Genomic DNA, 27,372 nt, shown 5'->3' with positions numbered 1-27,372 from the left:
AGCAGGACCGGGCTGAGCTGTGACGTCCTCCGTGTTTGGCACTCGCTCTCTGAACCCAAGCAACAGCAACAACAACTCGCATTTATACAGCGCCTTTAATGTAGTAAAACATCCCAGGTGCTTCACAGAACCCTTATCAGGCAGAATTTGACACCGAGCCACATAAGGAGATATTAGGACAGGTGACCAAAAGCTCGGTCAAAGAGGTCGGTTTTAAGGAGCATCTTAAAGGAGGAGAGAGAGGCGGAGAGGTTTAGGGAGGGAATTCCAGAGCTCGGGGCCTGGGCAGCTGAAGGCATGGCCGCCAATGGTGGAGCGATGGAAATCAGGGTGATGCTCAAGAGGCCAGAATTGGAGGAGCGCCGAGATCTCGGGGGTTTGTGGGCTGGAGAAGGTTACAGAGAGAGGGAGGGGTGAGTCTGTGGAGGGATTTGAAAACAAGAATGAGAATTTTAAAATCAAGGTGGTGCCGGACCGGGAGCCAGTGTAGGTCAGCGAGCACAGTGGGGTGATGGGTGAACGGGACTGGGTGTGAGTTAGAACACGGGGCAGTGAGCACAGGGGGTGATGGGTGAACGGGACTGGGTGTGAGTTAGGACACGGGGCAGTGAGCACAGGGGGTGATGGGTGAACGGGACTGGGTGTGAGTTAGGACACGGGGCAGTGAGCACAGGGGGTGATGGGTGAACGGGACTGGGTGTGAGTTAGGACACGGGGCAGTGAGCACAGGGGGTGATGGGTGAACGGGACTGGGTGTGAGTTAGGACACGGGGCAGTGAGCACAGGGGGTGATGGGTGAACGGGGCTTGGTGCGAGTTAGGACATGGGTCAGTGAGCACAGGGGGTGATGGGTGAACGGGACTGGGTGCGAGTTAGGACACGGGGCAGTGAGCACAGGGGGTGATGGGTGAACGGGACTGGGTGTGAGTTAGGACACGGGGCAGTGAGCACAGGGAGTGATGGGTGAACGGGGCTGGGTGTGAGTTAGGACACGGGGCAGTGAGCACAGGGGGTGATGGGTGAACGGGACTGGGTGAGAGTTAGGACACGGGGCAGTGAGCACAGGGGGTGATGGGTGAACGGGACTGGGTGTGAGTTAGGACACGGGGCAGTGAGCACAGGGGGTGATGGGTGAACGGGACTGGGTGTGAGTTAGGACACGGGGCAGTGAGCACAGGGGGGTGATGGGTGAACGGGACTGGGTGTGAGTTAGGACACGGGGCAGTGAGCACAGGGGGTGATGGGTGAACGGGACTGGGTGTGAGTTAGGACACGGGGCAGTGAGCACAGGGGGTGATGGGTGAACGGGACTGGGTGCGAGTTAGGACACGGGGCAGTGAGCACAGGGGGTGATGGGTGAACGGGACTGGGTGCGAGTTAGGACACGGGGCAGTGAGCACAGGGGGTGATGGGTGAACGGGACTGGGTGCGAGTTAGGACACGGGGCAGTGAGCACAGGGGGTGATGGGTGAACGGGACTGGGTGTGAGTTAGGACACGGGGCAGTGAGCACAGGGGGTGATGGGTGAACGGGACTGGGTGTGAGTTAGGACACGGGGCAGTGAGCACAGGGGGTGATGGGTGAACGGGACTGGGTGTGAGTTAGGACACGGGGCAGTGAGCACAGGGGGTGATGGGTGAACGGCGCTTGGTGCGAGTTAGGACACGGGGCAGTGAGCACAGGGGGTGATGGGTGAACGGGACTGGGTGTGAGTTAGGACACGGGGCAGTGAGCACAGGGGGTGATGGGTGAACGGGACTCGGTGTGAGTTAGGACACGGGGCAGTGAGCACAGGGGGTGATGGGTGAACGGGACTGGGTGTGAGTTAGGACACGGGGCAGTGAGCACAGGGGGTGATGGGTGAACGGGACTGGGTGTGAGTTAGGACACGGGGCAGTGAGCACAGGGGGTGATGGGTGAACGGGACTGGGTGTGAGTTAGGACACGGGGCAGTGAGCACAGGGGGTGATGGGTGAACGGGACTGGGTGTGAGTTAGGACACGGGGCAGTGAGCACAGGGGGTGATGGGTGAACGGGACTGGGTGTGAGTTAGGTCACGGGGCAGTGAGCACAGGGGGTGATGGGTGAACGGGACTGGGTGTGAGTTAGGACACGGGACAGCGAGCACAGGGGGTTATGGGTGAACGGGACTGGGTGTGAGTTAGGACACGGGGCAGTGAGCACAGGGGGTGATGGGTGAACGGGACTGGGTGCGAGTTAGGACACGGGGCAGTGAGCACAGTGGGTGATGGGTGAACGGGACTGGGTGTGAGTTAGGACACGGGGCAGTGAGCACAGGGGGTGATGGGTGAACGGGACTGGGTGCGAGTTAGGACACGGGGCAGTGAGCACAGGGGGTGATGGGTGAACGGGACTGGGTGTGAGTTAGGGCACGGGGCAGTGAGCACAGGGGGTGATGGGTGAACGGGACTGGGTGTCAGTGAGGACACGGGGCAGTGAGCACGGGGGTGATGGGTGAACGGGACTGGGTGTGAGTTAGGACATGGGGCAGTGAGCACAGGGGGTGATGGGTGAACGGGACTGGGTGTGAGTTAGGACACGGGGCAGTGAGCACAGGGGGTGATGGGTGAACGGGACTGGGTGTGAGTTAGGACACGGGGCAGTGAGCACAGGGGGTAATGGGTGAACGGGACTGGGGGCGAGTTAGGACACGGGGCAGTGAGCACAGGGGGTGATGGGTGAACGGGAGCAGAGTTTTGGATGAGCTGAAGTTTACAGAGGGTGGAAGACGGGGCTGGCCAGGAGAGCGTTGGAATAGTCGAGTCTGGAGGTAAGAAAGGCAGGGAGGAGGGTAAGGAGGTTATTTTGGGTAAGGTTACTAAGTGTTGCCCCTACCCGTGGATCGGTACCTCGAGTGTCAGCACTTTGAGGAGGGAGTGTGACAGAAGGAAAACCCTTTCTCACCGCAGGTGATGATTACCTTCATGGGACAGATCAGCTCCTGGATCTTTGCCTTGAGCAAGTCATTCTCCCGCTGAATCTCCCAGATCAGTTCCTGCTTTGGTCTCTGCTCCATCGCGTGTTTGAGTTTCAGGGTATGTGTCCGTTCCACCTTACAGCCGTCCTCCGCCAGCATTAGACTGTGCTTCAGTTTCTCGATCTGTAGCAATGGTTACAATTCTTCAACTCATCGTTCACACAATTCATCTTCACCGCAGCAGTGTCAGAAATTAAGGGGCAGGCGCCTCAGGCAAATCAGCCCTCAATTGGGAAATGATCCAGTCCATTGGGATTCTGTACAATGGGAGTGAATGGGAAGGGGTTTGGTCCATTGGGATTCTGTACAATGGGAGTGAATGGGAAGGGGTTTGGGTCCATTGGGATTCTGTACAATGGGAGTGAATGGGAAGGGGTTTGGGTCCATTGGGATTGTGTACAATGGGAGTGAATGGGAAGGGGTTTGGGTCCATTGGGATTGTGTACAATGGGAGTGAATGGGAAGGGGTTTGGGTCCATTGGGATTCTGTACAATGGGAGTGAATGGGAAGGGGTTTGGGTCCATTGGGATTGTGTACAATGGGAGTGAATGGGAAGGGGTTTGGGTCCATTGGGATTGTGTACAATGGGAGTGAATGGGAAGGGGTTTGGGTCCATTGGGATTCTGTACAATGGGAGTGAATGGGAAGGGGTTTGGGTCCATTGGGATTCTGTACAATGGGAGTGAATGGGAAGGGGTTTGGGTCCATTGGGATTCTGTACAATGGGAGTGAATGGGAAGGGGTTTGGGTCCATTGGGATTGTGTACAATGGGAGTGAATGGGAAGGGTTTGGTCCATTGGGATTCTGTACAATGGGAGTGAATGGGAAGGGGTTTGGTCCATTGGGATCCTGTACAATGGGAGTGAATGGGAAGGGGTTTGGTCCATTGGGATTCTGTACAATGGGAGTGAATGGGAAGGGGTTTGGGTCCATTGGGATTCTGTACAATGGGAGTGAATGGGAAGGGGTTTGGTCCATTGGGATTGTGTACAATGGGAGTGAATGGGAAGGGTTTGGTCCATTGGGATTCTGTACAATGGGAGTGAATGGGAAGGGGTTTGGTCCATTGGGATTCTGTACAATGGGAGTGAATGGGAAGGGGTTTGGCCCATTGGGATTCTGTACAATGGGAGTGAATGGGAAGGGGTTTGGTCCATTGGGATTCTGTACAATGGGAGTGAATGGGAAGGGGTTTGGTCCATTGGGATCCTGTACAATGGGAGTGAATGGGAAGGGGTTTGGTCCATTGGGATTCTGTACAATGGGAGTGAATGGGAAGGGGTTTGGTCCATTGGGATCCTGTACAATGGGAGTGAATGGGAAGGGGTTTGGTCCATTGGGATCCTGTACAATGGGAGTGAATGGGAAGGGGTTTGGTCCATTGGGATTCTGTACAATGGGAGTGAATGGGAAGGGGTTTGGTCCATTGGGATTCTGTACAATGGGAGTGAATGGGAAGGGGTTTGGGTCCATTGGGATTCTGTACAATAGGAGTGAATGGGAAGGGGTTTGGTCCATTGGGATCCTGTACAATGGGAGTGAATGGGAAGGGGTTTGGTCCATTGGGATTCTGTACAATGGGAGTGAATGGGAAGGGGTTTGGTCCATTGGGATCCTGTAAAATGGGAGTGAATGGGAAGGGGTTTGGTCCATTGGGATCCTGTACAATGGGAGTGAATGGGAAGGGGTTTGGTCCATTGGGATTCTGTACAATGGGAGTGAATGGGAAGGGGTTTGGTCCATTGGGATTCTGTACAATGGGAGTGAATGGGAACGGGTTTGGTCCATTGGGATTCTGTACAATGGGAGTGAATGGGAAAGGGTTTGGTCCATTGGGATTCTGTACAATGGGAGTGAATGGGAAAGGGTTTGGTCCATTGGGATTCTGTACAATGGGAGTGAATGAGAAAGGGTTTGGTCCATTGGGATTCTGTACAACGGGAGTGAATGGGAAGGGGTTTGGTCCATTGGGATTCTGTACAGTGGGAGTGAATGGGAAGGGGTTTGGTCCACTGGGATTCTGTACAATGGGAGTGAATGGGAAGGGGTTTGGCCCATTGGGATTGTGTACAATGGGAGTGAATGGGAAGGGGTTTGGGCCAATTGGGATTCTATACAATGGGAGTGAATGGGAAGGGGTTTGGTCCATTGGGATTCTGTACAATGGGAGTGAATGGGAAGGGGTTTGGTCCATTGGGATTCTGTACAATGGGAGTGAATGGGAAGGGGTTTGGTCCATTGGGATTCTGTACAATGGGTGTGAATGGGAAGGGGTTTGGGTCCATTGGGATTCTGTACAATGGGAGTGAATGGGAAGGGGTTTGGTCCATTGGGATTCTGTACAATGGGAGTGAATGGGAAGGGGTTTGGTCCGTTGGGATTGTGTACAATGGGAGCGAAAGGGTAGTGGTTTGGGTCCATTGGGATTCTGTACAATGGGAGTGAATGGGAAGGGGTTTGGCCCATTGGGATTGTGTACAATGGGAGTGAATGGGAAGGGGTTTGGATCCATTGGGATTCTGTACAGTGGGAGTGAATGGGAAGGGGTTTGGCCCATTGGGATTGTGTACAATGGGAGTGAATGGGAAGGGGTTTGGTCCATTGGGATTCTGTACAATGGGAGTGAATGGGAAGGGGTTTGATCCATTGGGATTCTGTACAATGGGAGTGAATGGGAAGGGGTTTGGGTCCATTGGGATTCTGTACAATGGGAGTGAATGGGAAGGGGTTTGGTCCATTGGGATTCTGTACTGTGGGAGTGAATGGGAAGGGGTTTGGTCCATTGGGATTCTGTGCAATGGGAGTGAATGGGAAGGGGTTTGGTCCATTGGGATTCTGTACAGTGGGAGTGAATGGGAAGGGGTTTGGATCCATTGGGATTGTGTACAATGGGAGTGAATGGGAAGGGATTTCATGCATTGGGATTCCGTACCATGGGAGCAAATGGGAAGGGGTTTGGTCCATTGGGATTCTGTACAGTGGGAGTGAATGGGAAGGGGTTTGGTCCATTGGGATTCTGTGCAATGGGAGTGAATGGGAAGGGGTTTGGTCCATTTGGGATTCGGTACAATGGGAGTGAATGGGAAGCGGTTTGGTCCATTGGGATTCCGTACAATGGGAGCGAATGGGAAGGGATTTCATGCATTGGGATTCCGTACCATGGGAGCAAATGGGAAGGGGTTTGGACCATTGGGATTGTGTATATTGGGAGTGAATGGGAAGGGGTTTGATCCATTGGGATTCTGTACACTGGGTGTGAATGGGAAGTGGTTTTGTCCATTGGGATTCTGTACAATGGGAGTGAATGGGAAAGGGTTTGGTCCATTGGGATTCTGTACAATGGGAGTGAGTGGGAAGGGGTTTGGACCATTGGGATTCTGTACAATGGGAGTGAATGGGAAAGGGTTTGGTCCATTGGGATTCTGTACAATGGGAGTGAATGGGAAGGGGTTTGGTCCATTGGGATTCTGTACAATGGGAGTGAATGGGAAGGGGTTTGGTCCATTGGGATTTTGTACAATGGGAGCGAATGGGAAGGGGTTTGGTCCATTGGGATTCTGTACAATGGGAGCGAATGGGAAGGGGTTTGGTTCATTGGGATTCTGTACAATGGGAGCGAATGGGAAGGGGTTTGGTCCATTGGGATTCTGTACAGTGGGAGTGAATGGGAAGGGGTTTGGATCCATTGGGATTGTGTACAATGGGAGTGAATGGGAAGGGGTTTGGTCCATTGTGATTCTGTACAATGGGAGTGAATGGGAAGGGGTTGGGTCCATTGGGATTCTGTACAATGGGAGTGAATGCGAAGGGGTTTGGTCCATTGGGATTCTGTACAATGGGAGCGAATGGGAAGGGGTTTGTGTGGTAAACCACTGTTTGTATTCCTGTTTGTCCTGTTTGTATTCCACTGTGTACATGCCTGGACATGCCTCGGCTGACTCCTCCCACAGGTCCTAGTATAAAGGTGACTGCTCCCCAGCCCTTAGTATCATGGACCGGTCGACCACTCGAGGCAGACCTCCATTCTGTTGTTAATAAAAGCCTTTGGTTACTCTTCTAACTCTCAGTCTTTTATGAGTAATTGATAGCGCATCAATTTTATTAACAACATTTTTATAATGGAGAAGATCCTCACACCAGCATGCCTGGACTTAGATCATCGGGAGGCGGACTCATCCACCAAGTTTACTCACTGGCTTAAGTGTTTCGAAAAATTCCTGACCGCCTCCGAAGCAATCAAATCGGACGAGGACAAACTGGATGTCCTGACCTCCAAAGTGAACCACCGAGTGTACTCGGTCATCCAAGACGCGACCTCGTACGCGGACGCTATCAAGCTCCTCAAGGACCAGTACACGCGCCCAGTGAACGAAGTGTACGCCAGGCACCTCCTGGGGAGTCGTAAACAACAACCTGGGGAATCGACCGTGGAATACCTTCAGGCACTGTCTGTGCTTGGCCGGGCCTGTGGTTGTAAGGATGTAAAGGCCGCCGTGTACACAGAGGAACTTATCCGGGACGCTTTTGTAGCGGGCCACAGATCCAATTACACCCGACAGCGACTGTTGGAGCAGAGTAACCTCGACCTCAACAAGGCCTCTGAACTCGCACTATCGTTGGATGCAGCCTACCAGGGCATGGATGCCTACTCCTCTGCACCGTGGACGCCGCGGGGAATGACAGCCTGGGACACGGTAGGACCGCCTCATAGCGCCGTGCCACCCCAGCCACACCCCAACAACGGCCCAACTACCGCAGCAGTGTCCCAAGGCCAGACAGCAGTGCCCCAAGGCCAGAAATGCTACTTCTGTGGCCAGGCAAAACACCCCAGAGCGCGCTGCCCGGCGAAAAACGCGATCTGCTCGGGCTGCGGGAAGAAGGGACACTACGCTAGCGTCTGCAGGGCCAAAGCCACCCCGAACCCCAGCAGCGCCGCGTGTGGGCCATGCGGGCCGCCATCTTGGACCTCCCCGGCCATGTGCGAATCACCGGTACAGCAGCCATTTTGGACGCCGCCATCTTGGACGACAGCCGGGACGCAGCAGGCCCCCGACACCGCCTCATCTGATACCCGCAGCGATACACCGACCCCTACGCTGGCATCCGTTACACTGGACCAAGCGAGACCGCACCAACTGGCCAGTTCCACAATGGACATTAAGGTAAATGGTCACGATACAATCTGCCTTTTTGACTCTGGGAGCACGGAGAGCTTCATCCACCCCGACACGGTGCGGCGTTGCTCTCTCCCAGTCCTGCCTGCGCAACAGCGGATTTCTATGGCCTCCGAGTCCCAGTCGGCGGACATCGGCGGCTACTGCGTGGTGACACTCGTAGTAGACGGGACCGTGTACGATCATTTTAAACTTCTGGTCCTGCCTGACCTCTGCGCTGCCGTCCTGCTGGGGTTAGATTTTCAGTGCCACCTTAAAAGTGTTACGATGGCGTACGGTGGACCCCTACCCCCACTCACAGTCCGCAGCCAGCAGCTTCCAAACTGCCCGCCGCGCACCAGGTGCAACCTCTCCACACTCAGAGTCACCCCCCCCCAACTGTTTGCTAACCTCACCCCCGACTGTAAGCCCATCGCCACAAAGAGCAGGCGATACAGTGCCGGGGACAGGGTTTTCATTAAAACCGAAGTGGAGCGGCTCCTGAAAGAAGGGATTATTGAGGGCAGCACCAGCCCCTGGCGAGCCCAGGTTGTGGTCGTTAAGACCGGCGAGAAGCAGCGCCTGGTCATCGACTACAGCCAGACAATAAATCGCTACACCCTGCTGGACGCCTATCCACTCCCCCGTATAGCTGATATGGTCAACCAGATCGCGCAGTACCGCGTCTTCTCGACCATTGACCTGAAATCAGCGTACCACCAGCTCCCCATCCGCCCTGAGGACCGCCAGTACACTGCCTTTGAGGCAAACGGCCGCCTCTATCACTTCCTTAGGGTTCCCTTTGGCGTCACCAACGGGGTCTCCGTCTTCCAAAGGGAGATGGACCGGATGGTAGATCAAAATGCGTTGCAGGCCACTTTCCCATATCTGGACAATGTGACCATCTGCGGCCGTGACTTGCAGGACCATGACGCAAACCTTGAAAAATTCCTCCGCACCGCCCAACTCCTAAACCTGACATATAACAAGGAGAAGTGCATATTCCGCACAAACCGCCTCGCCATCCTTGGCTGTGTTGTGGAACACGGAGTCATCGGCCCCGACCCCGACCGGATGCGTCCCCTTATGGAACTTCCACTGCCCCACTGCCTCAAGGCCCTGAAGAGGTGCCTAGGGTTTTTCTCCTATTACGCCCAGTGGGTCCCCTACTATGCGGACAAGGCCCGTCCGCTGATCAAGTCCACCTCTTTTCCCTTGACGGCAGAGGCCCGCTTAGCCTTCCACCGTATCAAGGAGGACATTGCCAAAGCCACCATGCACGCAGTGGACGAATCCATCCCCTTCCAGGTGGAAAGCGACGCGTCTGACTTTGCCCTGGCCGCTACCCTCAATCAGGCGGGGAGACCCGTGGCCTTCTTTTCACGAACCCTCCAAGGCCCGGAGACCAGACACTCCGCTGTTGAGAAGGAGGCCCAGGCGATTGTGGAGGCTGTGCGTCATTGGAGGCACTACCTGGCCGGAAAACGATTTACCCTGCTCACTGACCAGCGTTCAGTTGCTTTTATGTTTAACAACAAGCAGAGGGGCAAAATCAAAAATGACAAGATCTTGAGGTGGAGAATCGAACTTTCCACCTACAACTACGAGATCTTGTACCGGCCCGGGAAGCTAAATGAACCCCCGGATGCGCTATCGCGTGGCACCTGCGCCAGCGCGCAGATCGATAGACTACGGGTCCTCCACAATGACCTCTGCCACCCGGGGGTCACCAGGTTCTTCCACTTCATCAAGGCCCGCAACCTGCCTTACTCTATTGAGGAGGTCAGGACCATGACCAGGAACTGCCAAGTCTGCGCTGAGTGCAAACCGCACTTTTATAGACCAGACAGGGCCCACCTGATAAAAGCCACTCGCCCCTTCGAGCGCCTGAGCGTCGATTTTAAAGGGCCTCTCCCCTCCTCCGACCGCAATGTGTACTTCCTCAATATTATTGATGAGTACTCCCGTTTCCCGTTCGCCTTCCCCTGCCCGGACATGACCAGTGCCACGGTCATTAAATGTCTGAACAACCTCTTCACCCTGTTCGGCTTCCCCAGCTATATCCATAGCGACCGGGGCTCATCGTTTATGAGCGACGAACTCCGTCAGTACCTGCTAACTAGGGGTATTGCCACAAGCAGGACCACCAGTTACAACCCCCGGGGGAACGGACAGGTGGAAAGAGAAAATGCGACAGTTTGGAAGGCCGTCCTGCTAGCCTTAAAGTCTAGGGGCCTTCCAACCTCCCGCTGGCAGGATGTGCTCCCCGATGCGCTCCACTCTATTCGGTCACTGCTCTGCACTGCCACTAACGCCACCCCTCATGAGAAAATGTTTGTCTTCCCAAGGAAGTCCACATCGGGGACATCGCTACCGCCATGGCTGACGTCCCCAGGGCCGGTCCTACTGAGAAGACACGTGAGGACCCATAAAACGGACCCCCTGGTCGAGAGGGTCGACCTCCTCCACGCCAACCCCCAGTATGCTTACATCGCATACCCGGACGGGCGGGAGGACACAGTCTCCATAAGAGACCTTGCACCCTCGGGGGCCGCAGTAACCCACTACCCACTACCACCCCCCCCCACGATCCGATATCCAGCCCCAGCAGACGGCAGGCCTGGGCCCCGCGACCCGCTCGACATCTACGAGGACGACACGCCTGTGCCACAGCCTACGCTGGACTCGACGCCGGAAACTTCACTACCCCTGCCGTCGCCACGCAGATCACAGCGGCAGACAAGACCTCCGGAGAGACTCCAATACACTAACTTTTAATACACTTCACCCCGCCGGACTCAATTTTAAACAAGGGGTGAATGTGGTAAACCACTGTTTGTATTCCTGTTTGTCCTGTTTGTATTCCACTGTGTACATGCCTGGACATGCCTCGGCTGACTCCTCCCACAGGTCCTAGTATAAAGGTGACTGCTCCCCAGCCCTTAGTATCATGGACCGGTCGACCACTCGAGGCAGACCTCCATTCTGTTGTTAATAAAAGCCTTTGGTTACTCTTCTAACTCTCAGTCTTTTATGAGTAATTGATAGCGCATCAGTTTGGTCCATTGGGATTCTGTACAATGGGAAGGGGTTTGGTCCATTGGGATTCTGCACAATGGGAAGGGGTTTGGTCCATTGGGATGTTGTACAATGGGAGCGAATGGGAATGGGTTTGGTCCATTGGGATTCTGTACAATGGGTGTGAATAGGAAGGGGTTTGGTCCATTGGGATTCTATACAATAGGAGTGAATGGGAAGGGGTTTGGTCCATTGGGATTCTGTACAATGGGAGTGAATGGGAAGCGGTTTGGTCCATTGGGATTCTGTACAATGGGAGTGAATGGGAAAGGGTTTGGTCCATTGAGATTCTGTACAATGGGAGTGAATGGGAAGGGATTTGGTCCATTGGGATTCTGTACAATGGGAGTGAATGGGAAGGGGTTTTGCCCATTGGGATTCTGTACAATGGGAGTGAATGGGAAAGGGTTTGGTCGATTGGGATTCTGTACAATGGGAGTGAATGGGAAGGGGTTTGGTCCATTGGGATTCTGTACAATGGGAGTGAATGGGAAGGGGTTTGGTCCATTGGGATTCTGTACAATGGGAGTGAATGAGAAAGGGTTTGGTCCATTGGGATTCTGTACAGTGGGAGTGAATGGGAAGGGGTTTGGTCCATTGGGATTCTATACAATGGGAGTGAATGGGAAGAGGTTTGGTCCATTGGGATTCTGTACAATGGGAGTGAATGGGAAGGGGTTTGGTCCATTTGGATTGTGTACAATGGGAGCGAATGGGAAGTGGTTTGGGTCCATTGGGATTCTGTACAATGGGAATGAATGGGAAGGGGTTTGGCCCATTGGGATTGTGTACAATGGGAGTGAATGGGAAGGGGTTTGGGTCCATTGGGATTCTGTACAGTGGGAGTGAATGGGAAGGGATTTGGCCCATTGGGATTGTGTACAATGGGAGTGAATGGGAAGGGGTTTGGTCCATTGGGATTGTGTACAATGGGAGTGAATGGGAAGGGGTTTGGGTCCATTGGGATTCTGTACAGTGGGAGTGAATGGGAAGGGGTTTGGCCCATTGGGATTGTGTACAATGGGAGTGAATGGGAAGGGGTTTGGCCCATTGGGATTCTATACAATGGGAGTGAATGGGAAGGGGTTTGGTCCATTGAGATTCTGTACAATGGGAGTGAATGGGAAGGGGTTTGGTCCATTTGGATTGTGTACAATGGGAGCGAATGGGAAGTGGTTTGGGTCCATTGGGATTCTGTACAATGGGAATGAATGGGAAGGGGTTTGGCCCATTGGGATTGTGTACAATGGGAGTGAATGGGAAGGGGTTTGGGTCCATTGGGATTCTGTACAGTGGGAGTGAATGGGAAGGGATTTGGCCCATTGGGATTGTGTACAATGGGAGTGAATGGGAAGGGGTTTGGTCCATTGGGATTGTGTACAATGGGAGTGAATGGGAAGGGGTTTGGGTCCATTGGGATTCTGTACAGTGGGAGTGAATGGGAAGGGGTTTGGCCCATTGGGATTGTGTACAATGGGAGTGAATGGGAAGGGGTTTGGACCATTGGGATTGTGTATATTGGGAGTGAATGGGAAGGGGTTTGATCCATTGGGATTCTGTGCAATGGGAGTGAATGGGAAGGGGTTTGGTTCATTGGGATTCTGTGCAATGGGAGTGAATGGGAAGGGGTTTGGTCCATTGGGATTCTGTACAATGGGAGTGAATGGGAAGGGGTTTGATCCATTGGGATTCTGTACACTGGGTGTAAATGGGAAGTGGTTTTGTCCATTGGGATTCTGTACAATGGGAGTGAATGGGAAGGGGTTTTGTCCATTGGGATTCTGTACAATGGGAGTGAATGGGAAGTGGTTTGGGTCCATTGGGGTTCTGTACAATGGGAGTGAGTGGGAAGGGGTTTGGACCATTGGGATTCTGTACAGTGGGAGTGAATGGGAAGGGGTTTGGGCCCATTGGGATTCTGTACAATGGGAGTGAATGGGAAAGGGTTTGTGTCCATTGGGATTCTGTACAATGGGAGTGAATGGGAAGGGATTTGGTCCATTGGGATTCTGTACAATGGGAGTGAATGGGAAGGGGTTTGGTCCATTGGGATTCTGTACAATGGGAGCGAATGGGAAGGGGTTTGGTCCATTGGGATTCTGTACAATGGGAGCGAATGGGAAGGGGTTTGGTCCATTGGGATTCTGTACAATGGGAGTGAATGGGAAGGGGTTTGGTCCATTGTGATTCTGTACAATGGGAGTGAATGGGAAGGGGTTTGGTCCATTGGGATTCTGTACAATGGGAGTGAATGGGAAGGGGTTTGGTCCATTGTGATTCTGTACAATGGGAGCGAATGGGAAGGGGTTTGGTCCATTGGGATTCTGTACAGTGGGAGTGAATGGGAAGGGGTTTGGATCCATTGGGATTGTGTACAATGGGAGTGAATGGGAAGGGGTTTGGTCCATTGGGATTCTGTACAATGGGAGTGAATGGGAAGGGGTTTGGTCCATTGGGATTCTGTACAATGGGAGTGAATGGGAAGGGGTTTGGTCCATTGGGATTCTGTACAATGGGAGTGAATGGGAAGGGGTTTGGTCCATTGGGATTCTGTACAATGGGAGCGAATGGGAAGGGGTTTGGTCCATTGGGATTCTGTACAATGGGAAGGGGTTTGATCCATTGGGATTGTGTATAATGGGAGTGAATGGGAAGGGGTTTGGTCCATTGGGATTCTGTACAATGGGAGTGAATGGGAAGGGGTTTGGTCCATTGGGATGTTGTACAATGGGAGCGAATGGGAATGGGTTTGGTCCATTGGGATTCTGTACAATGGGTGTGAATGGGAAGGGGTTTGGTCCATTGGGATTCTATACAATAGGAGTGAATGGGAAGGGGTTTGGTCCATTGGGACTCTGTACAATGGGAGTGAATGGGAAGGGGTTTGGTCCATTGGGATTCTATACAATAGGAGTGAATGGGAAGGGGTTTGGTCCATTGGGATTCTGTACAATGGGAAGGGGTTTGGTCCATTGGGATTCTGTACAATGGGAGTCAGCAAAAACTTGAAGACCCGAGTAGAAAGTTCACAAGGCTGGGTCAAGGCTAGGGATTCCCAGCACAGAATAATCTCCAGGTGCAAGGTAATCCCAGAGATGGGGAGATGATTCAGGATCAATCAACACCTTTAAAATGAGTTTGAGCGATATCTGTTGAGAAGACGGGATTGAGGATCAGAGTTATTTATGCAAGGGAGGTAGAGGAAGGAATTTAATATTCTTAAAGTAGGAGATCAACAGCTAGAGAGGGGGGAGACCATGGGGACTCTGGAAGGAGTGGGATTGATGGGAATTACTTCACACGCTCGGATCCAAGCTCCAACCCACCTCCAGCTGCAGATCTCTGTTCTTCATCAGTGCCACGTTCTTCTCCTCGCTCTGCAGCGCAAAGTCTTTCGCCCACTTGTAATTCTCCTCCTTGCAGGTCTTCAGCTCCTCGCAGTAGTTGTTGCGCGCCTCCCTCATCTTCCAGAATCGTTCCTGGTGCTTCCGTATCTCGCTGACTTTGACCTGCATCTGTTTGATGAGGTCGTCCTTCTTTGTCGCCTCGATGGTCAGGTCTTGGACCCGCCTGTTGCTCTGGATCACCGCCTGCTGCTGCTTCTGGACCTCCGCCATCAGGAGCTGGGTCAGGCTCGATTCTCCTCCAGCATCTGAGCAAACACATCGAGAGCCCTGCCTTAATCTGCCAACCCATGCAACCACCCTGAAGATTAACTACCTCCCCTTCTTTAAGGTCCTCTGTGGGTCCCAAGTCTCACAGGGGGAGGTTCAAGCACAGAGGTTTCAGGTCTCTCTGCGGCGTTCCTCAATCTTCATTTTCTTTGTTTGTGAATCTATACAGTGAGCGTTACTGGCTATTCCTCTGCGGGAGGCATCAGATCCGGTGAGGGGAGGTGGGGTGGGGTGGGGTGGGAGGAAGGATGGTCGGATGGTCCGTGACGAGTTGGCCCTCAGTGTCTCAGTGCCCCTGGATATGGGGCAAGGGCAGAATTGGGCTGGGGAGGTGATGTCTCCCATAGTCGAATCACCGCACCATAAAAGGAGATATTAGGGCAGGTGACCAAAAGCTTTTGTCAAAGAGATAGGTTTTGAAAAGCACCTTAAAGGAGGAGAGAGAGGTGAAGAGGTTTAGGGAGGGAATTCCAGGCAGCTGAAGGCACGGCCGCCAATGGTGGAGCGATTAAAATCAGGGGATGCACAAGAGGCCAGAATTGGAGGAGCGCAGAGATCTCGGGGGGTTGTGGGGCTGGAGGAGGTTACAGAGATAGGGAGGGGTGAGGCCATGGAAGGATTTGAAAACAAGGATGAGAATTTTAAAATCGAGGTGTTGCCGGACCAGGAGCTAATGTAGGTCAGCGAGCACAGGGGGTGATGGGGGAACGGAACTCGGTGCGAGTTAGGACACGGGGCAGTGAGCACAGGGGGTGATGGGTGAACGGGACTGGGTGTGAGTTAGGACACGGGGCAGTGAGCACAGGGGGCGATGGGTGAACGGGACTGGGTGTGAGTTAGGACACGGGGCAGTGAGCACAGGGGGTGATGGGTGAACGGGACTGGGTGTGAGTTAGGACACGGGGCAGTGAGCACAGGGGGTGATGGGTGAACGGGACTGGGTGTGAGTTAGGACACGGGGCAGTGAGCACAGGGGGTGATGGGTGAACGGGACTGGGTGTGAGTTAGGACACGGGGCAGTGAGCACAGGGGGTGATGGGTGAACGGGACTGGGTGTGAGTTAGGACACGGGGCAGTGAGCACAGGGGGTGATGGGTGAACGGGACTGGGTGTGAGTTAGGACACGGGGCAGTGAGCACAGGGGGTGATGGGTGAACGGGATTGGGTGTGAGTTAGGACACCGGGCAGTGAGCACAGGGGGTGATGGGTGAACGGGACTTGGTGCGAGTTAGGACACGGGGCAGTGAGCACAGGGGTTGATGGGTGAACAGGGCTTGGTGCGAGTTAGGACACGGGGCAGTGAGCACAGGGGGTGATGGGTGAACGGGACTTGGTGCGAGTTAGGACACGGGGCAGTGAGCACAGGGGTTGATGGGTGAACAGGGCTTGGTGCGAGTTAGGACACGGGGCAGTGAGCACAGGGGGTGATGGGTGAACGGGACTGGGTGACTTAGGACACGGGGCAGTGAGCACAGGGGGTGATGGGCGAACGGGACTGGGTGTGAGTTAGGACACGGGGCAGTGAGCACAGGGGGTGATGGGTGAACGGGACTGGGTGTGAGTTAGGACACCGGGCAGTGAGCACAGGGGGTGATGGGTGAACGGGATTGGGTGTGAGTTAGGACACCGGGCAGTGAGCACAGGGGGTGATGGGTGAACGGGACTGGGTGTGAGTTAGGACACGGGGCAGTGAGCACAGGGGGTGATAGGTGAACGGGACTGGGTGTGAGTTAGGACACGAGGCAGTGAGCACAGTGGGTGATGGGTGAACGGGACTGGGTGTGAGTTAGGACACGGGGCAGTGAGCACAGGGGGTGATGGGTGAACGGGACTGGGTGTGAGTTAGGACACGGGGCAGTGAGCACAGGGGGGTGATGGGTGAACGGGACTGGGTGTGAGTTAGGACACGGGGCAGTGAGCACGGGGTGATGGGTGTGAACGGGACTGGGTGTGAGTTAGGACACGGGGCAGTGAGCACAGGGAGTGATGGGTGAACGGGACTGGGTGTGAGTTAGGACACGGGGCAGTGAGCACAGGGGGTGATGGGTGAACGGGACTGGGTGTGAGTTAGGACACGGGGCAGTGAGCACAGGGGGTGATGGGTGAACGGGATTGGGTGTGAGTTAGGACACGGGGCAGTGAGCACAGGGGGTGATGGGTGAACGGGACTGGGTGCGAGTTAGGACATGGGGCAGTGAGCACAGGGGGTGATGGGTGAACGGGACTGGGTGTGAGTTAGGACACGGGGCAGTGAGCACAGGGGGTGATGGGTGAACGGGACTTGGTGTGAGTTAGGACACGGGGCAGTGAGCACAGGGGGTGATGGGTGAACGGGACTGGGTGTGAGTTAGGACACGAGGCAGTGAGCACAGTGGGTGATGGGTGAACGGGACTGGGTGTGAGTTAGGACACGGGGCAGTGAGCACAGGGGGTGATGGGTGAACGGGACTGGGTGTGAGTTAGGACACGGGGCAGTGAGCACAGGGGGTGATGGGTGAACGGGACTGGGTGTGAGTTAGGACACGGGGCAGTGAGCACGGGGTGATGGGTGAACGGGACTGGGTGTGAGTTAGGACACGGGGCAGTGAGCACAGGGAGTGATGGTGAACGGGACTGGGTGTGAGTTAGGACACGGGGCAGTGAGCACAGGGGGTGATGGGTGAACGGGACTGGGTGTGAGTTAGGACACGGGGCAGTGAGCACAGGGGGTGATGGGTGAACGGGACTGGGTGTGAGTTAGGACACCGGGCAGTGAGCACAGGGGGTGATGGGTGAACGGGATTGGGTGTGAGTTAGGACACCGGGCAGTGAGCACAGGGGGTGATGGGTGAACGGGACTGGGTGTGAGTTAGGACACGGGGCAGTGAGCACAGGGGGTGATGGGTGAACGGGACTGGGTGTGAGTTAGGACACGAGGCAGTGAGCACAGGGGGTGATGGGTGAACGGGACTGGGTGTGAGTTGGGACGGGGCAGTGAGCACAGGGGGTGATGGGTGAACGGGACTGGGTGCGAGTTAGGACACGGGGCAGTGAGCACAGTGGGTGATGGGTGAACGGGACTGGGTGTGAGTTAGGACACGGGGCAGTGAGCACAGGGGGTGATGGGTGAACGGGACTGGGTGTGAGTTAGGACACGGGGCAGTGAGCACAGGGGTGATGGTGTGAACGGGACTGGGTGTGAGTTAGGACACGAGGCAGTGAGCACGGGGGTGATGGGTGAACGGGACTGGGTGTGAGTTAGGACACGGGGCAGTGAGCACAGGGGGTGATGGGTGAACGGGACTGGGTGTGAGTTAGGACACGAGGCAGTGAGCACAGGGGGTGATGGGTGAACGGGACTGGGTGTGAGTTTGGACACGGGGCAGTGAGCACAGGGGGTGATGGGTGAACGGGACTGGGTGTGAGTTAGGACACGGGGCAGTGAGCACAGGGGGTGATGGTGTGAACGGGACTGGGTGCGAGTTAGGACATGGGGCAGTGAGCACAGGGGGTGATGGGTGAACGGGACTGGGTGTGAGTTAGGACACGGGGCAGTGAGCACAGGGGGTGATGGGTGAACGGGACTGGGTGTGAGTTAGGACACGGGGCAGTGAGCACAGGGGGTGATGGGTGAACGGGACTGGGTGCGAGTTAGGACACGGGGCAGTGAGCACAGGGGGTGATGGGTGAACGGGACTGGGTGTGAGTTAGGACACGGGGCAGTGAGCACAGGGGGTGATGGGTGAACGGGACTGGGTGTGAGTTAGGACACCGGGCAGTGAGCACAGGGGGTGATGGGTGAACGGGATTGGGTGTGAGTTAGGACACGGGGCAGTGAGCACAGGGGGTGATGGGTGAACGGGACTCGGTGTGAGTTAGGACACGGGGCAGTGAGCACAGGGGGTGATGGGTGAACGGGACTTGGTGTGAGTTAGGACACGGGGCAGTGAGCACAGGGGGTGATGGGTGAACGGGACTGGGTGCGAGTTAGGACACGGGGCAGTGAGCACAGGGGGTGATGGGTGAACGGGGCTTGGTGCGAGTTAGGACACGAGGCAGTGAGCACAGGGGGTGATGGGTGAACGGGACTGGGTGTGAGTTAGGACACGGGGCAGTGAGCACAGGGGGTGATGGGAGAACGGGACTGGGTGTGAGTTAGGACACGGGGCAGTGAGCACAGGGGGTGATGGGTGAACGGGGCTTGGTGCGAGTTAGGACCCGGGGCAGTGAGCACAGGGGGTGATGGGTGAACGGGACTGGGTGCGAGTTAGGACACGGGGCAGTGAGCACAGGGGGTGATGGGTGAACGGGACTGAGTGTGAGTTAGGACACGGGGCAGTGAGCACAGGGGGTGATGGGTGAACGGGACTGGGTGCGAGTTAGGACACGGGGCAGTGAGCACAGGGGGTGATGGGTGAACGGGGCTTGGTGCGAGTTAGGACACGGGGCAGTGAGCACTGGGGGTGATGGGTGAACGGGACTGGGTGTGATTTAGGACACGGTGCAGTGAGCACAGGGGGTGATGGGTGAACGGGACTGGGTGTGAGTTAGGACACGGGGCAGTGAGCACAGGGGGTGATGGGTGAACGGGACTGGGTGTGAGTTAGGACACGGGGCAGTGAGCACAGGGGGTGATGGGTGAACGGGGCTCGGTGTGAGTTAAGACACGGGGCAGTGAGCACAGGGGGTGATGGGTGAACGGGGCTTGGTGTGAGTTAGGACACGGGGCAGTGAGCACAGGGGGTGATGGGTGAACGGGACTGGGTGTGAGTTAGGACACGGGGCAGTGAGCACAGTGGGTGATGGGTGAACGGGACTTGGTGTGAGTTAGGACACGGGGCAGTGAGCACGGGGGGTGATGGGTGAACGGGACTGGGTGTGAGTTAGGACACGGGGCAGTGAGCACAGGGGGTGATGGGTGAACGGGACTTGGTGTGAGTTAGGACACGGGGCAGTGAGCACAGGGGGTGATGGGTGAACGGGACTGGGTGTGAGTTAGGACACGGGGCAGTGAGCACAGGGGGTGATGGGTGAACGGTGTGAGTTAGGACACGGGGCAGTGAGCACAGGGGGTGATGGGTGAACGGGACTGGGTCCGAGTTAGGACACGGGGCAGTGAGCACAGGGGGTGATGGGCGAACAGGACTCGGTGCGAGTTAAGACACGGGGCAGTGAGCACAGGGGGTGATGGGTGAACGGGACTGGGTGTGAGTTAGGACACGGGGCAGTGAGCACAGGGGGTGATGGGTGAACGGGACTGGGTGCGAGTTAGGACACGGGGCAGTGAGCACAGGGGGTGATGGGTGAACGGGACTGGGTGCGAGTTAGGACACGGGGCAGTGAGCACAGGGGGTGATGGGCGAACAGGGCTCGGTGCGAGTTAAGACACGGGGCAGTGAGCACAGGGGGTGATGGGTGAACGGGGCTGGGTGTGAGTTAGGACACGGGGCAGTGAGCACAGGGGGTGATGGGCGAACAGGACTCGGTGCGAGTTAAGACACGGGGCGGCAGAGGTTTGGATTAGCGCAGGTTTAGGGAGGGTGGAAGGTGGGAGTCCGCCAGGAGTGGGATGGAAAGCCGGGCGAGAAGGTTCTCTCTTACCGAGGATGACGGAGAATGTGCGAGCGGGGTCCTGTCCCGTTATCCTCCTGTACAGCTCAGGGTAGTACAGCTCCAAGCTCTCCATGAATGCGATGTAACCCTTGCGGCCCGTCCGTTGGAGAATGTCGAGCAGCGTGCCTGCAAACACAACGAGGAGATGGTCAGTGTTCCACCTGCAGCGCACGCTCCCTCCGCTCCTCACCTTTCATCTCTGGGACCTGCCATTGAACATCTGCTGCTGACCATGAGGGACGGACATTACCTGAGGCAGGAGCCAGTCTGCACTCGGTTTAGGGTGGGCACCAAAACTGAACCCAGTTCAGGTCCAAGTGTCAGAGTCAGGAGATTGGGGCTCGGGCCCATAATCAGAAAGTCTTGCATTTCTGTAGCGCCTTTCACCACCTCAGGATGTCCCAAAGTGTTTCACAGCCAATGAAGCACTTTTCGAAGTGTGGTCACTGTTGTAATGTCGGAAATGTGGCAGCCAATTTGCGCACAGCAAGCTCCCACAAACAGCAATGTGAAAATGACCAGATCATCTGTTTATTGATGTTGATTGGGGGATAAATATTGGCCCCAGGACTCCGGGGAGAACTCCCCCTGCTCTTCTTCAAGTATGGCCGTGGGATCTTTTACGTTCACCTGAGAGGGCAGACGGGGCCTCGGGTTCAACGTCTCATCCGGCAGACGGCACCGCTGACAGTGCGGCACTCCCTCAGTATTACCCTGGGCATGTCAGCCTAGATTTTGTGCTCAACTCCCTGGAGTGGGACTTGAACCCATGACCTTATGCCTCAGAGGCGAGAGTGCTGCCCACTGAGCCACAGCCGACACATCGAGGAACACAGGAAGAGCCGGTTGAGTGATGGGGTAAGGTCAGGTTAGTGGACGGGCTATGATAGAATCGTACAACGCATAAGAGGGCCATTTGGCCCATCGTGCCTGTGCCGGCTCTTTGAACGAGCTCTCCAATTAGTCCCACTCCCCGGCTTTCCCCACAGCCCTGTCAATTAGTTCTCTTCAAGCACATGTCCAATTCCCTTTCGAAAATTCCTATGAGAACTGATTCCACCCCGCTGTCAGGCTGTGCGTTCCAGATCTTAATAACTCTCCATGTGAAGAAATGTCTCCTCATCTCCCCTCTGGTTCTTTTGCCGATGATCTTCAATCTGTGTCCTCTGGTTACCGACCCTCCTGCTACTGGAAACAGTTTCTCCTTATTTACTCCATCAAAACCATTCATAATTTTGAACACCTCTTAAATCTCCCCTTAACCTTCTCTGCTCTAAGGAGAACAATCCCAGCTTCTCCAGTCCCTCCACATCACCGAAGTCCCTCCTCCCTGGAACCATTCCAGTAAATCTCCTCTGCACCCTCTCCAGGGTCTTGACATCCTTCCGAAAGTGCGGTGCCCAGAATTGGACACAATCCTCCAGCTGGGGCTGAACCAGTGACGTGTGAAGGTTTAGCGTAACTTCCTTGTTTTTTCAATGCCCCTATTTACAAAGCCAAGTATCCCAGACACTTTCTTATCCGCCTTCTCACCTTGCCCGGTCACCTTCCAGGATTTGTGAATCTGCCCCCCGGGTCCCTCTGCTCTTGCACCCCTTCAAAATAGTCCCATTGAGATTCTGCAGCCTCTCCAGGCTGTCCCTCCGATATTGGTTCCCCTCGGTGGACCCACCTACTTTCCGCCGTCGGGTGACCAGACTCGGGTCGTTGAAGATTTGCTCTTCATCATCGTGATTGATGACTTTGCACTGTCGGAGGTAGGGGGTGACCCGGCACGGCTCGATCACCGAGGTCAGTCTCGCTCGGTAATTCTCGAGAGTATTCCACAACTCATCATCGTCAGATTCATTCTGATCGGACATTGTGGCCTCAGTCCCTGGGAACGGATTCTCTGTAAACACAGAGCAAAGGTCAGCAATTCCAATAAAAGATGGAGCTGACAACACTGTACTTTAATTACTCCTTCCTCCTCTCCCCCAGCGCCCTGTGTCACTGACTGTATCTCTACTGATGTTAATCCAGCTCCCTCACACTGTCACTCAGTAACCCCTCACCCCCAGCGCCCTGTGTCACTGACTGTATCTCTACTGATGTTAATCCAGCTCCCTCACACTGTCACTCAGTAACCCCTCTCCCCCAGCGCCGTGTTACTGACTGTATCTCTACTGATGTTAATCCAGCTCCCTCACACTGTCGCTCAGTAAACCCTCTCCCCCAGTGCCCTGTGTCACTGACTGTATCTCTACTGATGTTAATCCAGCTCCCTCACACTGTCACTCAGTAACCCCTCTCCCCCAGCACCCTGTGTCACTGACTGTATCTCTACTGATGTTAATCCAGCTCCCTCACACTGTCACTCAGTAACCCCTCTCCCCCAGCACCCTGTGTCACTGACTGTATCTCTACTGATGTTAATCCAGCTCCCTCACACTGTCACTCAGTAACCCCTCTCCCCCAGCACCCTGTGTCACTGACTGTATCTCTACTGATGTTAATCCAGCTCCCTCACACTGTCACTCAGTAACCCCTCTCCCCCAGCACCCTGTGTTACTGACTGTATCTCTACTGATGTTAATCCATTCCCTCACACTGTCGCTCAGTAACCCCTCTCCCCCAGCACCGTGTTACTGACTGTATCTCTACTGATGTTAATCCAGCTCCCTCACACTGTCGCTCAGTAACCCCTCTCCCCCAGCACCGTGTTACTGACTGTATCACTACTGATGTTAATCCAGCTCCCTCACACTGTCACTGAGTAACCCCTCTCCCCCAGTGCCGTGTTACTGACTGTATCACTACTGATGTTACTCCAGCTCCCTCACACTGTCGCTCAGTAACCTCTCTCCCCCAGCGCCGTGTCACTGACTGTATCTCTACTGATGTTAATCCAGCTCCCTCACACTGTCACTGAGTAACCCCTCTCCCCCAGTGCCGTGTCACTGACTGTATCTCTACTGATGTTAATCCAGCTCCCTCACACTGTCGCTCAGTAACCCCTCTCCCCCAGCACCGTGTTACTGACTGTATCACTACTGATGTTAATCCAGCTCCCTCACACTGTCGCTCAGTAAACCCTCTCCCCCAGCGCCGTGTCACTGACTGTATCTCTACTGATGTTAATCCAGCTCCCTCACACTGTCACTCAGTAACCCCTCTCCCCCAGCACCCTGTGTCACTGACTGTATCTCTACTGATGTTAATCCAGCTCCCTCACACTGTCGCTCAGTAAACCCTCTCCCCCAGCACCCTGTGTCACTGACTGTATCTCTACTGATGTTAATCCAGCTCCCTCACACTATCGCTGAGTAACCCCTCTCCACCAGCACCGTGTTACTGACTGCACCTCAACTATGTTAATCCAGCTCCCTCACACTGTCACTGAGTAACCCCTCTCCCCCAGCACCGTGTTACTGACTGCACCTCAACTATGTTAATCCAGCTCCCTCACACTGTCACTCAGTAACCCCTCTCCCTCAGCGCCCTGTGTTACTGACTGTATCTCTATTGATGTTAATCCAGCTCCCTCACACTGTCACTCAGTAACCCCTCTCCCCCAGTGCCCTGTGTTACTGACTGTATCTCTACTGATGTTAATCCAGCTCCCTCACACTGTCACTCAGTAACCCCTCTCCCCCAGCACCGTGTTACTGACTGCACCTCAACTATGTTAATCCAGCTCCCTCACACTGTCACTCAGTAACCCCTCTCCCCCAGTGCCCTGTGTCACTGACTGTATCTCTACTGATGTTAATCCAGCTCCCTCACACTGTCACTCAGTAAACCCTCTCCCCCAGCGCCCTGTGTCACTGACTGTATCTCTACTGATGTTAATCCAGCTCCCTCACACTGTCACTCAGTAACCCCTCTCCCCCAGCACCCTGTGTCACTGACTGTATCTCTACTGATGTTAATCCAGCTCCCTCACACTGTCACTCAGTAACCCCTCTCCCCCAGCACCCTGTGTCACTGACTGTATCTCTACTGATGTTAATCCAGCTCCCTCACACTGTCACTCAGTAACCCCTCTCCCCCAGTGCCCTGTGTTACTGACTGTATCTCTACTGATGTTAATCCAGCTCCCTCACACTGTCGCTCAGTAACCCCTCTCCCCCAGCACCGTGTTACTGACTGTATCACTACTGATGTTAATCCAGCTCCCTCACACTGTCACTGAGTAACCCCTCTCCCCCAGTGCCGTGTTACTGACTGTATCACTACTGATGTTACTCCAGCTCCCTCACACTGTCGCTCAGTAACCTCTCTCCCCCAGCGCCGTGTCACTGACTGTATCTCTACTGATGTTAATCCAGCTCCCTCACACTGTCACTGAGTAACCCCTCTCCCCCAGTGCCGTGTCACTGACTGTATCTCTACTGATGTTAATCCAGCTCCCTCACACTGTCGCTCAGTAAACCCTCTCCCCCAGCGCCGTGTCACTGACTGTATCTCTACTGATGTTAATCCAGCTCCCTCACACTGTCACTCAGTAATCCCTCCCCCCCAGCGCCCTGTGTTACTGACTGTATCTCTACTGATGTTAATCCAGCTCCCTCACACTGTCACTCAGTAACCCCTCTCCCCCAGCACCCTGTGTCACTGACTGTATCTCTACTGATGTTAATCCAGCTCCCTCACACTGTCGCTCAGTAACCCCTCTCCCCCAGTGCCCTGTGTCACTGACTGTATCTCTACTGATGTTAATCCAGCTCCCTCACACTGTCGCTCAGTAAACCCTCTCCCCCAGTGCCCTGTGTCACTGACTATCTCTACTGATGTTAATCCAGCTCCCTCACACTGTCACTGAGTAACCCCTCTCCCCCAGTGCCCTGTGTCACTGACTGTATCTCTACTGATGTTAATCCAGCTCCCTCACACTGTCACTGAGTAACCCCTCTCCCCCAGTGCCGTGTCACTGACTGTATCTCTACTGATGTTAATCCAGCTCCCTCACACTGTCGCTCAGTAAACCCTCTCCCCCAGCGCCGTGTCACTGACTGTATCTCTACTGATGTTAATCCAGCTCCCTCACACTGTCACTCAGTAATCCCTCCCCCCCAGCGCCCTGTGTTACTGACTGTATCTCTACTGATGTTAATCCAGCTCCCTCACACTGTCACTCAGTAACCCCTCTCCCCCAGCACCCTGTGTCACTGACTGTATCTCTACTGATGTTAATCCAGCTCCCTCACACTGTCGCTCAGTAACCCCTCTCCCCCAGTGCCCTGTGTCACTGACTGTATCTCTACTGATGTTAATCCAGCTCCCTCACACTGTCGCTCAGTAAACCCTCTCCCCCAGTGCCCTGTGTCACTGACTATCTCTACTGATGTTAATCCAGCTCCCTCACACTGTCACTGAGTAACCCCTCTCCCCCAGTGCCCTGTGTCACTGACTGTATCTCTACTGATGTTAATCCAGCTCCCTCACACTGTCGCTGAGTAACCCCTCTCCACCAGCACCGTGTTACTGACTGCACCTCAACTATGTTAATCCAGCTCCCTCACACTATCACTGAGTAACCCCTCTCCCCCAGCACCGTGTTACTGACTGTATCTCTATTGATGTTAATCCAGCTCCCTCACACTGTCACTCAGTAACCCCTCTCCCCCCAGCGCCCTGTGTTACTGACTGTATCTCTATTGATGTTAATCCAGCTCCCTCACACTGTCGCTGAGTAACCCCTCTCCACCAGCACCGTGTTACTGACTGCACCTCAACTATGTTAATCCAGCTCCCTCACACTGTCACTGAGTAACCCCTCTCCCCCAGCACCGTGTTACTGACTGCACCTCAACTATGTTAATCCAGCTCCCTCACACTGTCACTCAGTAACCCCTCTCCCTCAGCGCCCTGTGTTACTGACTGTATCTCTATTGATGTTAATCCAGCTCCCTCACACTGTCGCTCAGTAAACCCTCTCCCCCAGTGCCCTGTGTCACTGACTGTATCTCTACTGATGTTAATCCAGCTCCCTCACACTGTCACTGAGTAACCCCTCTCCCCCAGCACCGTGTTACTGACTGCACCTCAACTATGTTAATCCAGCTCCCTCACACTGTCACTCAGTAACCCCTCTCCCCCAGTGCCCTGTGTCACTGTCTGTATCTCTACTGATGTTAATCCAGCTCCCTCACACTGTCACTCAGTAATCTCTCCCCCAGCGCCCTGTGTCACTGACTGTATCTCTACTGATGTTAATCCAGCTCCCTCACACTGTCACTCAGTAACCCCTCTCCCCCAGCGCCCTGTGTTACGGACTGTATCTCTACTGATGTTAATCCAGCTCCCTCACACTGTCACTCAGTAACCCCTCTCCCCCAGCGCACTGTGTTACTGACTGTATCTCTACTGATGTTAATCCAGCTCCCTCACACTGTCACTCAGTAACCCCTCTCCCCCAGCGCCCTGTGTTACTGACTGTATCTCTACTGATGTTAATCCATTCCCTCACACTGTGGAACCCGTACCCCAGTGAGAGTCAGTGTCTGTGGAACCCGTACCCAAGTGAGAGTCTGTGGAACCCGTACCCCAGTGAGAGTCTGTGCCTGCGGAACCCGTACCCCAGTGAGAGTCAGTGTCTGTGGAACCCGTACCCCAGTGAGAGTCAGTGTCTGTGGAACCCGTACCCCAGTGAGAGTCAGTGTCTGTGGAACCCGTACCCCAGTGAGAGTCAGTGTCAGTGGAACCCGTACCCCAGTGAGAGTCAGTGTCTGTGGGACCTGCACCCCAGTGAGAGTCAGTGTCTGTGGAACCCGTACCCCAGTGAGAGTCAGTGTCTGTGGAACCTGTACCCCAGTGAGAGTCAGAGTCTGTGGAACCCGTACCCCAGTTAGAGTCAGTGTCTGTGGAACCCGTACCCCAGTGAGAGTCAGTGT

The 27,372-nt window shown here is 54.9% G+C and overlaps 1 protein-coding gene across 2 annotated transcripts in view; it reads right to left on the bottom strand.

Annotated features, from left to right (window-relative positions):
- The window catches only part of card9 (caspase recruitment domain family, member 9), a 46,084-nt gene that overhangs the window by 16,927 nt on the left and 1,785 nt on the right, over positions 1-27,372 (bottom strand). For both annotated transcript variants that reach the window (XM_085965243.1, XM_085965244.1), the window contains exons 2-5: positions 22,170-22,388; positions 20,486-20,623; positions 14,558-14,883; positions 2,942-3,121 (exon numbers count right to left, since the gene is read on the bottom strand). In XM_085965243.1, coding sequence (XP_085821369.1) covers positions 2,942-3,121; positions 14,558-14,883; positions 20,486-20,623; positions 22,170-22,359 — 834 coding nt within the window. In that variant the 5' untranslated portion in view covers positions 22,360-22,388. The remainder of the gene's footprint in view (positions 1-2,941; positions 3,122-14,557; positions 14,884-20,485; positions 20,624-22,169; positions 22,389-27,372) is intronic.

The sequence above is a fragment of the Somniosus microcephalus genome, chromosome 23 (assembly GCF_052327205.1).
Source record: "Somniosus microcephalus isolate GS21.2 chromosome 23, FLI_Smic_1.0, whole genome shotgun sequence".
NCBI lineage: Eukaryota > Metazoa > Chordata > Chondrichthyes > Squaliformes > Somniosidae > Somniosus > Somniosus microcephalus.
This window is presented reverse-complemented; position numbering and strand designations above follow the sequence as displayed.